Source organism: Astatotilapia calliptera, chromosome 9 (genome assembly GCF_964374335.1).
Source record: "Astatotilapia calliptera chromosome 9, fAstCal68.1, whole genome shotgun sequence".
Classification (NCBI taxonomy): Eukaryota; Metazoa; Chordata; class Actinopteri; order Cichliformes; family Cichlidae; genus Astatotilapia; species Astatotilapia calliptera.
This window is the reverse complement of record NC_137430.1, coordinates 3841309-3854733: the sequence shown is the minus strand read 5'-3', so window position 1 is coordinate 3854733 and position 13425 is coordinate 3841309. Positions and strand designations below refer to the sequence as shown.

The window sequence follows — 13425 nt, the reverse complement described above, 5'->3', positions numbered from 1 at the left end:
AATACATTTAAAACTTAATACATTTGCAGGATATTCAAAGACATAACTTGTTAGGCTTATAGTTTGATCACATCTGAACAAACATGTGTGATGTCACTATTTCAGACGTCCTTTATGAACAAAGGCACGCAGAAAGACTTTCCTCCAGATCATCCATGACAGTCACCACATGTTAATTTTTGAAATTGTGGCTGTTGTGTGTACATTCTTGGGTACACAATAATTATCGCTCTGCATTGAACTCCTCATCACGCAAATATTAATTTGCTGGTGAAACACAGACTTAAAAAGCGAGTTAAAGCCAACAGCGAATCGATGAGTCTCCAATGCTTTATGTAAAGTGCAGTTTTCTTCCTTGTGTCAGACATAATAATAATAATAATAATAATAATAATAATAATAATAATAATAATGTTGTATTATTATTATTGTTATTATTATTAATCAAAGGGAAAGACAACCAAATTGATATATAATGTGCTATAAAGGATGCGGGTGGGTGAATAATACAGGGAGGAGTAACTCTTTGAGGACATGCAGCTCTGTACAACTCACACAGAAACAGAGAAGTGAAATGCGTCTATTCAAAGGTATTATTGTGGTGTTTCCTTATACCTTCATCCCTGGAAACCCCTGGGGGCCAGGATCACCAGGTTTTCCTTCTTTACCCTGAGAACAATTGCATCATGTTCAAACATGCATCCAAAGATAAAACAGAATGAAAAACGTCCAAAGATATCCGTACTTACAGGCTTGCCTTCAGGCCCTCGTGGCCCATGTGTCCCTTTCTCACCTGGTGAACCCTGTAATATAAAAATATTCTAATCAGAAACTTTCTTCTTACATTAAGACACAACAGCAGCTATGCCATTGGCTCTATGAATACCAAGGCTGTGGCTGCCCATCGCTTCAACCGTCCCAGAATATGACAATGAACTGCCTTCAAATTTGGAACAACTGATCCCATAACATTTAATGGAAAGTACTTTCAGACGCTCCACCACAGTGATGGAATCACAGGTATGATTTTACACCGAGTGGTTTCCTGATGCGAGTGTCCCATCTGGGTTTTGGACTGGCACTGGGAGTTCACCGGCTCATGACCCCCTGAAACGGTGCGACTTGAACCAGGGATCTTTTGGCTGCAAATATCTTTCATGAATTCTAGGAAGAATTCATTTTTCAAATCCTTGTAAATCAGAAACCTTAATGTTCCTAACGTGACTGTACATGGCTTTGGCTGCAGACACGATGGAGACTTTTCAGGAAACATAACAAGTTTGCAAGAGATGCGATTTAGGCGTGCACTGCTGTCTACATCGTGGACACTTTCCAGCACTTTCCTTACCAAACAAATACTATTGTGACTCATTAACTGGGCTTCATCACAACCACACATCATTAGAGGTAATTAGTAGAGGAGTCAAGTCTTGATATGTATGTTTTTTGAATGAGGCTCCAAATCCACATCAAATAAACTAGCAGTTTCCTAGTTTCCAATTGCCCTGTTGTGGTCTCTATGTAGCATATACCATTTTAGATGGGTGTGTAATGACCTCCAATATAATGATACAGTAAAGAACTGATTATTATTGCATCCAAAAAAGCAACAAAGAATGTTGTGTAAACTAGCAGCACATTCTATATGTGAACATCAAAATCAAAGAATAACCAAGCTGTTAAATGAGAATGATGATGGATCACACTCATCAGCACACTCTTTGTTGAGCAGCAGGGATCTTGCAGACATCAGAGCCTGGTGTTAAAACCATAGGAAAGGAAACAGACATGTAATCTATCAAATGTAGGTCTTTATGTGTGTTACCGTGGGTCCTGGTGGGCCGACTACACAATCGCAGTCTTCTTCTTCCACTGTGGCACTTCTATTCAGAGGGCACTGAAGATACACATACACAATTAAATTAACAGAGTGGGTCACAAACGGATTACCCTGACAACACCTCAGTGGTGAAACTTTTATTAGCGACCTCAGATTAAATATGTGTGAATTCACCCTTACCCTTTCATCATCCTGCGTATCAGGAGAGACAAGACAAGAGAAAACATAATGGTTATCGTCATCGCAGGCTCATACACGCAGCCATACACAGCCTTTCAAGTACAAAGCCTTTGAAGTGGAAACGAAGAGAGAGTGAGAGCAGAGATCTTACGACGGAGTAGATTTCACAAGCTGTTTCCCTCTCGCTCTGATGGGGATCACAGTAGAGACGCAGCTTCTGAATCTCCACCTGAATCGAAACAACATGGACGATCTGATTATTTCAAACATGCTTTTTGTAAAAACAGAAACTAGTGTCATCTTTGATGCGTGACACGATGCTTTGAAGGCTGATTTTGCAACATGTAAATGTTACAAATGTTGCAAACTGCGCTTCATATGATAATAGTAATGATATCTACATCCATACATGCAATAGCCGTGTGTTAAAAACAAAACAAATGTTGCATGGTATCCTAATGATTGTAACACCTTGCAAACTATAATAATAATTGTAGGATCATTTATGCAGAATATCATTCTCTGGACAGTCAAGCATATTAAACAAAATATATCCAACCTACTGGCAACATTTTAAAGGGGTCCAATTATGCTTTCCATATTTCTTTTTGTATATAAAGCGTTGAAGCAGTGAATGCTCATATCAGTCATGGCAAAATGAGTGAAAGCGTGGATTGTCTTCCGGAGGTTGGGGATGTGTTGCTGCTCTGATTGGATGAGCACCAGTATTTTGGGCTCTTGCTCAGGTAAAATAGTGCTCTGCCAGCTAACAGTCCTCCCCTCATGTAGACTCAAAGGTCTGGTTGTCATATACAGTTGTGGTCAGAGGTTTACATACACTCATCATGGGCATGGCTGTCCTGTTTTGGGCTTTCTTTGAAGTGTTCTTTTTCCAGGGTGGAATGATTATACAGCATACATCCTAAGTTACTTAAATAAAAAGCATTGGTTGTGCAATTTTAATTTATTTACATACAGGCTTAAATATATACATACATCTCCTTGAAAATATTTTAGGAAGTGGTTTTGAAGGTTCTGCAATACATTTTAACTTGACAAGGCCTATTAACTTCCCACTGATGATCATGATTAACTATGACTGGTAGTTTGTCTGTGCCAGCATAAAACAGAATTCGTTTGGCTCGTTTGAATGACCAATACTTAAAAATTGATCATGTGCAAGAAGTCACAGAAAGTCTGAAAAGGAAATCTGTAGCTTTATACACTATAGACTGGGAGGGACTCTTGGAGCCATTTCTATGGCAGATTTCCTTTTTTTGGAAGGATACCCAGATGTCACCCTAAAATAATAGGAAATTGCTTAGAAAATCCAGGAACCACCCAGGCTTAGGGTTGCCATGAACTGGAAACTGCTGCAGCATCAGTGTCACTGTTCACAGTGGGCGTCCACATGGACAAGCCAAATGATTTCTGGGAAAGTTTTATGGTCAGACAAGACAAAGATTAGCTATTTGACAAGAGATATGTCTGGAGAAATAAAGGGGAGCCTTCCCAAGAACATTGCACCAGCTATGATGCTCTGGAGCTCTTTAGCTCCCAGTGCTACAGTACACTGCACAAAGTGGACAGAACAATGAAAACAAGAAGCTACCTCAAAATTCACCAAATTCACCACAGATGGTTAAACCCAGGACACGAGTGGATGTTCCACCAGGACAGTGATCCCAGAAACACATCAGAACTGGTTTGGGAATGTAAACCATTAAGCTTCTGGAATAGCTTTTCCAAAGCATGGTTGCTCAGGAACATCTCACTATCCTTCTAAAAGAGCTGGAGGAAGTAGCCTGGGATGGGGACATCTAAATATTCTGCTTAGGCTCCTGCCTCTGCAACTCAGGTAAGTGACAGGAAGTTGATGGATGATTATCATGGCTAATTTCTTACCAGAAGCATTTCCTATACTATATTTGGTCAGGTGTGGTGTAGCTCCCAGAATGAATGTACTGGACTGAAATAACGTATTGCTTTAACAAAAAGGATCATCAGAAAGTAAGCTAAACATGCCAATGATCTAAACTCTTTCTGCATATAAAAACACTCCAATCTCCTCAAATCAAATCAAGTAAAAGATCAGCGTCAGGGCTCAAAGCTCCAGTGTAATTACATGTGTTACTCACAGGTACAGTGATGTCTGTTCCTCGCCTCTTAGACACCTGCGTTTCCCCATTGATGTAAATTGGCTCCACCGGTTTCAGCATTAGTTCCTGGATGCGCTGGTCGTCAAGGAAACCGGTGACCTGGCGATGCCTCACTAGTACTTTAATCTGATGCCATTTTCCATCATAAAGAGTCTGAGAGAGATGATATAAATTTCATGAAAAAATGCCTTTTGTCAGAACAAAAAGATGCTTTAATTAAGAGTTTAAAGCACGTTTTTGGTCAAGCTTTCATTCATGAGTAAAACTGGATGTGAAAACAATTATTAACCTTACAGTTCTTCTTTCAGTCAGTCTTCTGTTTCTGTTGCCAGCCTTAACTGTGTTCATGCATTTCATTAAATATAATTTTGTGGGCAAGACCAAAAACGTGTGTTCCCTAAATGCTCTGCAAATAGTTCTGACACACCAGGTACTAAGACCGAGGACTTTTCAGGCCATAGGCAGAGAGAGAGACAGAGCAGCGATTGTTCCATTGGGGCTGAGAGTCACTTTTGAAAGGACAAATCACAAGCTCCTAGCTCGTGCCACATCAAACCAAATCAAACATATGCAAACACAAATTCAATATAATTACAACCCTGTTCAGGCCTACACATTGAACATTGCGTCTAAGGACGGAGGGTGGTGGGTGCTTCTTAGACTGAACCTGGCGATTATTACCCAGAACTGCCTCGGAAATAGAGACATGCGCTCCAAGTTCTACACATCCAATAAATGGTTTCCACCAGGAAAATACAGTGGTTTAGAGTAGGAAACAATTTCTTTGGGCTTCTCCTGGCATCACATTGCATCTTCTCTGGTTCCACTGAAGTAAATGTGGAGTGATGTTTAAATAGCTGCCAAGACTCATTCACTAATATGAAGAGAAAGCTGAGGTAGGTGGAGATGCTCTAATAGCACAATGAGTCCTTTCAAGGCAGTACAGCAAACTACACTTCTTACATCCTGCTTAGATGTTTATGTTTCTCACATTCAGATTAATCATTTTATGACACTTACTCATATATATATATATATAATCTCGGGTCATTGCAGACATAGAGGACAGTTACAAGTACCTGGGGATCCCGCAGGCGAATGGGAACCATGAAGAGGCCGCTAGAAAAGCTGCAACCACCAAGTACCTGCAGAGGGTCAGGCAAGTCCTGAGGAGTCAGCTGAATGGTAAGAACAAGATCCGGGCCATCAACACGTACGCCCTGCCCGTGATCAGGTACCCTGCTGGGGTAATAGGCTGGCCAAAGGAGGAGATAGAAGCCACTGACATAAAGACAAGAAAGCTCCTTACCATGCATCGAGGGTTTCACCCCAAGTCCAGCACCCTGAGGCTGTACGCTAAGCGGAAGGAAGGGGGCCGGGGACTGGTGAGTGTCAGCACCACAGTCCAGGATGAGATAAGGAACATCCAAGAATACATTGGGAAGATGGCCCCAACTGACCGAGTGCTCAGTGAATACCTCAGGCAGCAGAAACCCAAGAAAGAGGAGGGAGACGAGGAACCATCATGGAAGGACAGGCCCCTGCACGGTATGTACCACCGGCAGATAGAGGAGGTGGCTGATATCCAGAAATCCTACCAGTGGCTGGACAAAGCTGGACTGAAAGACAGCACAGAGGCACTAATCATGGCAGCACAAGAACAAGCTCTGAGCACAAGATCCATAGAGGCTGGGGTCTATCACACCAGGCAAGACCCCAGGTGCAGGCTGTGTAAAGATGCCCCAGAGACAATCCAGCACATAACAGCAGGGTGCAAGATGCTAGCAGGCAAGACATACATGGAACGCCATAACCAAGTGGACAAAATGGTGGTGGCTAACCAACCGGACATAGTGGTGGTAGACAAACAGAAGAAGACGGCCGTAGTGATCGATGTAGCGGTTCCGAATGACAGCAATATCAGGAAGAAGGAACACGAGAAGCTGGAGAAATACCAAGGGCTCAGAGAAGAGCTCGAGAGGATGTGGAGGGTGAAGGTAACGGTGGTCCCCGTGGTAATCGGAGCACTAGGTGCGGTGACTCCCAAGCTAGGCGAGTGGCTCCAGCAGATCCCGGGAACAACATCGGAGATCTCTGTCCAGAAGAGCGCAGTCCTGGGAACAGCTAAGATACTGCGCAGGACCCTCAAGCTCCCAGGCCTCTGGTAGAGGACCCGAGCTTGAAGGATAAACCGCCCGCAGGGGCGTGCTGGGTGTTTTTTATATATATATATATATATATATATATATATATATATATATATATATATATATATATTAATACCAATTCTAGTTCAGTCTGCTGCTTTAGCCACACTTATTAAAGCAGCATCAACAAATGTTTTACTTCTAGAGAGCAGAGTGGAGACACTGTTATTGCAATAAGTGTTGTTTTATTACGTTTTATGTACTGAGGTACTGATTTACTTTTACTTTTTCTGAACCAAATCAAGGTAAACTACTACTTTAAAATATTCACTGTATATACAACATGGAAAAGCTATTCTTTTTATTCAATCTGTCAAACTCAGTGGCCAGATGAACAGTACAGCTGTTAGTCTTCTTTTACATAAAATCCTATGGTTTATTTTTAGCTTCGGTATGGTTAGAGAAACTGGTTGAGTTTGCATCTCTAAAATCAAAACATAAAGAATAAAACTGTTCCGTATTTTCCGCACTATAAGGCACACTTAACTCATTCACTGCCATTGACGTCTATAGCCGTCAATTGCAGTGAATGAGTCAATGGGTTTAACTCATTCACTGCCAATGGCTGGCAGTGAATGAGTTAAAATCCTTTAATTTTCTCAAAAATCGACAGTGCGCCTTATGTATGAATTCTGGTTGTGCTTACCAACGAACCGATTTTATGTGGTACACAGCGCTCAAAAATTTGGCAAATGTTTTAGTAGGAGTTTGGTAAACTAGCCTCACCGCTTGATGGATTGTTGGAGCATTACGGCTACCGCGGAGAAATCTAGGTCCTAAACTGTTAACTTCAGGTCCCAAAGTCAAATAATCGCTGCGGCATCACTGGCTGTTAAAAACTGTCTAAATTCTTTTTGCTGCTGCTGCTTTACCAGGTGTAACAATTAAGTTTAACATCCAGACATCCATGAAAACAGAATTTATTAAATTTAACAGAATTAGAAGTTAGCAGGAGGCTATCTCACTAGTTTCCACTTAAACATGATATAGCATGTTCTGACTGAGAGATTTCTGCAAAAATTCAAACGTACAACTCTGCTACCACTTCCAACATAAATGAAGACAGAAAACTAAACAGCAGTGACGTTTGTAGGGTTACTGAAGTTTGGCTAGCTGGTATATAATGATGTGCAATATGATCGCTAGCGACACAGCTATGTTAGCATAACATTAGCACAGTGAAGCTGGAGGATGAATGCTAATACTTTTCCCCTCGATAAAAGTTAACGTGAGGGTCCCTGATGGTTAGGGACAAATGCAATCGCAGGATGCTATAAACGGACCAAACTTCAGTCAGGAGAACAACTGAGATAATCCATCCACAATACGAGGTTAGTCATTAATGTACTGCAACAACATTGGAATAGAGCAGCTGCAGAGGATTCAACATTAATGAATCAATGGTACGTAAGTGGAGGAAGCAAGAAGAATGAGTTGAGTAAAGTTTGACTTATCTGACTGTTTTGTTTCGCTTAATGCGCCTTATGGTCTGAAAAATACGGTACTTGTTTTTGTTGTTGTAGCTTTATCCTGAAGCCAAGGGGGTATCATTGGTCTCTATGGACACTCAATCCTAACACCAACCTGAAAGCCTGTTTTAAAGACAGCTTTCTGCTCTTTCTCTGTCGTACTGGTGGTGGTGAAGGTAACAGTTTTGTCTTTTCCGCTCAGTGTTACTGCAGCTTGAATCGCCTTATCCTTTGACAGCACCCTCCAAAGGTCAAAGGACAGCTTGCTAGAGATCCCTTTCAGACGTAGAGTGGACACAAACACGTACGATGGAGGAAGTCCTTCTGGGAAAATCTCCCTAGTTTAAAGATTAAGAATGAAAAATGTAAATAGCTGTCGACCAAAGCCCAAAAGCTGTTTAGAATGAATGTAATGATAGCGATAGCATGTTACCTGGTGTTCTCAGTAATGTCTGTGGAGGCAGCAAGGGCATAGGCAGTCTCAGAAACTAAAGAGCCAGGGATCTTCTTTGCCTTGGTCTGAATGTTCATGCCCACCATCAGCTCGAAGCCTTTCTCATCACGGGATGCCACTGGGATTCGTGTGGGACAAACAGACTCTGGAAGCACCAGGGTGATTCATTCAGTCAAGTGGTCATTCAGCTATATGATATTTGGCAACACTCTAATTTGTGCTTTTGTAGATACACTTGAGTTTTCTGACCTTCACAAAGCTTCTGCTCCATGGAGTCTCGAATACGATCGATGGTGGTGTAATCTTCAGCATACAGGACATAGGTAGATGAAGGTTTATTGGCAATGGAGATCAGCTCTGAAGTGGTGATCTCAGTGCCAACTCCCACAGCAAATACAGTAATACTCTGTGCTCGAGCCTCCATGCTGGCGTCAACCTACAGATATAAAAGGTTATCTTTTGGTTTAAATTGTTTTCCCAGGTCTGGGGAAGAAGTGCTAGGGTCTCGGTTACAGTTAGGGTTAGGGGGTAAGTACTGGTTAGCTAGAGTATTAAAACCTCACAGTGTGGCTTTTCTATGCCGAAGTTTCTTTCCATGTTGATACTTCTTTTATGTTGCCTCTGTTATTAAAGGCCACCCAAAAACACTGACGTGGTTTTACCCATGAGGCAAAGGACCACTCACCACATCATCCTGTGACTTGCCATCTGTAACCACCACAGCGATGCGGTTCTTGACCAGATTGCCCCGCTGGGAGGAGGCAAACACGTGGTCCACTGCAAACTTGATGGCCCTGCCAGTCTACAAAAAGAAGTGAATTAAAAAAAATAATTTTACACCAGACACCAGACCTTACACAACCCCAAAGGTTATTTGTGTCCCTGACTGATCTGCCAAGTGAACATGTTAAAGACTACTCAATGAAACCACTAGCCATTCCCAGTCAAGCATAGACATTTTAACAGAGGTCTTTGGAAATGCAAAAGTTGAGTATTACAGCTGCAGAATTTACAGGGATGCATGTGCAAGTCTGTTTGGTGACCATGCTTGTGGCCGTGTTGTGTGGTCATCCTGCTGCAGATGCAATGTTGGCAAGTGGCACCAGTGAACATGCCTAAATGTGCAGTCTGCTTTTATGTGACGCTTTAAAGGTTGCATCATAGGAGTAAAGTCTGTTTTGTTCCTTCACTATGCTTTGACATGAATAGTTTGTAGGAGCTGGCCACCTGTGTAATAATTTATCCTTTACCCATTTTCCCACCGATTGTTTCATAATTTTTGATATGCTTTGTTTAACTTCGCTTCCAGTGGAGTCAAAAGTTTCATTCCTTCCCTCTCCACTCTGCTATTACAACCAAGCAGTGTTGCTTATAACTTGTGCACTTTTTTTCTGCGTAATTGTTTATATTCCTATATCTATTTACTAGGGGTGCAACGATACTCGTATCAATATTGAACCGTTCGATACAGTGCTTTCGGTTCGGTACGCATATGTATCGAACAATACAAAATTTTTCATTTATTTTATCAACTTTTCTTCTGACGATGCTGTCTGTGTTGAGCGCTCAGTGGATCTGCGTTCGACTACTCCGCCTAGGCTGCACTGTCGAGCGCAGCGCAAGCTAGCAAGACAGAAGCTAAACTCGTTGCAACATGGCAAATTGAACCTCCCCCACCCTCATTCAGATCTGGCCTTTGGAACTATTTTGGTCTTCATGTGACGTATGACCCTGAAGGTAAGTGCTCATGGACAAAAGTAAAACAGTATGTTGGATGTGCCACGCAATGCTCAATTACATGGGTGGGAACTAGTGCGTTAGCGCAGTTTGTTTGTTAACGTGTTGACACCATCCAGCCCCACGCATGGGGCGATCCGCGGTAGCTCGTTAACGGAGATTTGCCGTTAACGTCATTTCAGATTTACGCTGACAGCACTAGTGGGAACACAACGAATATGACTGCACATTTACTCTGACATCATCCTAGTGCAAAGACAACTGGAAGCAGACAAAAACAACAAGCACGCATGCTACAAACTTTACCCGAGTCATTTAGACAGCCGTTAGCACATGATTCTCCTTATGGGGACCTGATATGTTTAATATGCTGCTGAGAATATATCCCAGAAGAAGCGTATAGTATAGCTTTTATTTTGGAAAGAGCCATTTCTCTGTAATAAACTCTCTTTTCCAAAGATGAGTGATTTCTCCATCAGATATATTTATTATTTTATCCCTTTGTTGTTTCAGCAACATTAAATTTAAAAACTGTACCTTTGAGTTAAAATATATATTTATAATTTTAATAAATGACAAATTAAAAATGCATGAACATTTTTTTGTATCGAAAAAATATCGAACCGTGACACCAAAGTATCGAACCGAACCGTGAATTTTGTGTATCGTTGCACTTCTACTATTTACATATAAATGATCTAAATTACTAATCCTTTTATTTATGTCAAGTCTTAATATTCTGCTTACATGTCCTGTGCACAATGTTGGGGAAGCTTCTTTAAAGACATAGTTTTGCAAAATACTTCATAACAGACAAGCTGGACAGCAGAGATACTCTGTTCTGTTTCCTAAAACTACTAAATTAGTTTGCAAAAACAAAAACTGATCAAGTTCACAGCGTAGCTATGATAACGTGTAACATGTAATAACAAAATAACATTGGCAGCAAAGCTTCACTGCTTATGGAAACAGTGCAGCACTGAGAAACGCCTGCCCTTTCGCTCATGCAATAAGCAAAGGTCAAGTGTGTGGAGACGGCTGCCTCACAACTGCACTGACTGAGCGTGTCGTAAGGATCGTACAGAAGAAGTAGGACGGCTTTGAGTAGGGAGGGGATTCAGTTACAGTAGAAATGCAATGGTCCTAACACACAAAGTTAACGCACATGTGTCACACAGTATTATCACTGTGGACATACAAATGCACAAGAATCACAGTTCATCACAATACAGTTTTAGCACATCACATTTCCCCTGTGCTAACCGATACACAAGTAGACAGTTATCTATTATCTAGTTATATGTTTGTATTTTATGATGATTATTTAATGGGATATTAATAATGTGATGCCCCCTGTCACATAGCCCGACAGAACAGCTGGTGTCCACCTGGAAACCATCAATCAACAGGGAAAAATATTCCCCAGTGGGTTGTGAGTGGGTACTGGGAGTTGCTAGCAGTCACTGTGAAATGAATTGCTGTACCTCAGTCATGAAGGCCTAAAGTCTGGTCATTAACCAGGGAAAAGTGTGCATTTCCAACCAGTTGGTAAGGTGGTTGTCAGGGCTGCTGGCTGTCATCTGGTGTATTTGGCTGCAAATACATTTATTTGCAGCTCATTTCACAGTGACTGCAGGAAAAACATAACTCCTTTTGTTACTAGTAAGTTTGTCTGGTTGGTTAATATGTTAGATGTGTAACCACTCGCCAAGTACACACTCAGGGTGTGTGGAACTGTGAAGAGTGCAACATGAAGCAGAAATATGAACCTCCAAAAGTTGATTCTGTTCATCTGGACGTAGCGTTTTGTGGGAGAAACGTTTCGTCTCTCATCCAAGTCTCAGCTGACTGAGATTTACTTTCCTGGATGATTGAGAATGCATCAAGACAGAAATAATAATAATAATAATGGATTGCATTTATATAGCGCTTTTCGGGGCCCTCAAAGCCCTTTACAGTTCCACTATTCATTCACTCTTACATTCACACACTGGTGGAGGCAGCTACAGTTGTAGCCACAGCTGTTCTGGGACAGACTGACAGAAGTGAGGCTGCCATATGGCACCATCGGCCCCTCTGGCCATCACCAGTAGGCGGTAGGTGAAGTGTCTTGCCCAAGGACACAACGACCGAGACTGTCCGAGCCGGGGCTGGAACCGGCAACCTTCCAATTACAAGACGAACTGCCAACTCTTTGAGCCACGATCGGAAATAGTATGAAACTTTCCCTTCAAAGTGAAAAATGTTGGTAACAAAGAGTTTGGAGACAAACTGCTGTTTGTGTTGCTGGTTTGCAAGCAGGTGTTTGCATCTTCCATGCAAACTAAGGCGACTGCAGCAATCACAAAGCGCTTTTTGGATTTCCCCCATTGACACCAAAGCAACCTGCAGCAGCTAAAGCTACTTGCCAACCCCTCTGTGAGTTTCTCCTTCACCTCAGGTTAGCTCATTTCTATTCAGTCACCGAATAAGTCAAGAAATACAAATATCGGCATGTGTTACATACATGTCGATGCTGCTGCATCTGTTTATTCTAAACACATCCCCACGATACATGATTTTATATGTTCTTCTGCAAATTAGGACATTTAAGGAGAAAAGGTCCTGCCTGTGTGTTTCCTCCCAGGTAGCTGATGCTCCGTATGGCCTTGATGAGCTCTGCTACTCCCTGGTGTTTCCCAAGAGGAATCTCCAGCCGAGGTGTGTCACTGTATTGTATCACAGCCACCTACAGGTGACACAACAAAACTTATCTGAGTGGATCTCTGTTGTGTGTAATGCACCAAATAACTCGAGTGAGGAAAACTGCAGTAAATCTGAAAGGAAATTGGAGGTTGTTCAAATCATTCTCATTATGCACAGCATGCAGCATTACCTGTGTGTAGTGGGAACTGATATCAAACTGGCTGGTGATGTTGATGAGCCACTGCTTGGCAGTGTCAAAGTCCGAGACGCCAACGCTCCATGAGCCATCAATGATGTATACCAGGTCATTGACAGCCGTGCTGCAGCCTGTGCACATAAAGATATATACACGGTCATTAAAGAGAAGCCATTACACTCAGGAGACTTAACAGATCAGTTTTATGATCTGCTTTCATCCAAAGGTGCATGTCATCAGTACCTGCTCTCACATCTTCCTCCTCTGCAGCATCCACTGTCGTCAGTAGTAAAATTACACTCCATACTGACCACAGCAACATGGCTCTGTAGGAGAACAGTGCACCGCAGGCCAGCCCAACCTACATAAAAACAAAAAGAAAGCTTCTTATCGTAACGATTAGGCAAACATTCTTTCACACCTATGAACAGATTACCATTAAATTATGGCCTAAACTATGACCACGCCCCCAAAACCTGCTGAGGTATTAGCTCTACG

At 42.0% G+C, this 13425-nt stretch overlaps 1 protein-coding gene across 1 annotated transcript in view; it reads right to left on the bottom strand.

The window, feature by feature from the left end:
* Nucleotides 1–13359, bottom strand: part of LOC113029812 (uncharacterized) — a 67726-nt gene extending 54367 nt beyond the window's left edge. The window contains exons 1-13 of the mRNA XM_026180828.2: nt 13171–13359; nt 12922–13058; nt 12655–12774; nt 8995–9111; nt 8559–8745; nt 8289–8454; nt 7971–8193; nt 4159–4332; nt 2172–2249; nt 2021–2032; nt 1826–1897; nt 750–803; nt 616–669 (exon numbers count right to left, since the gene is read on the bottom strand). Of these exons, the coding sequence (XP_026036613.1) occupies nt 616–669; nt 750–803; nt 1826–1897; nt 2021–2032; nt 2172–2249; nt 4159–4332; nt 7971–8193; nt 8289–8454; nt 8559–8745; nt 8995–9111; nt 12655–12774; nt 12922–13058; nt 13171–13249 (1473 nt within the window). The 5' untranslated portion in view covers nt 13250–13359. The remainder of the gene's footprint in view (nt 1–615; nt 670–749; nt 804–1825; nt 1898–2020; nt 2033–2171; nt 2250–4158; nt 4333–7970; nt 8194–8288; nt 8455–8558; nt 8746–8994; nt 9112–12654; nt 12775–12921; nt 13059–13170) is intronic.
* Between the last annotated feature and the right edge of the window lie 66 nt (nt 13360–13425).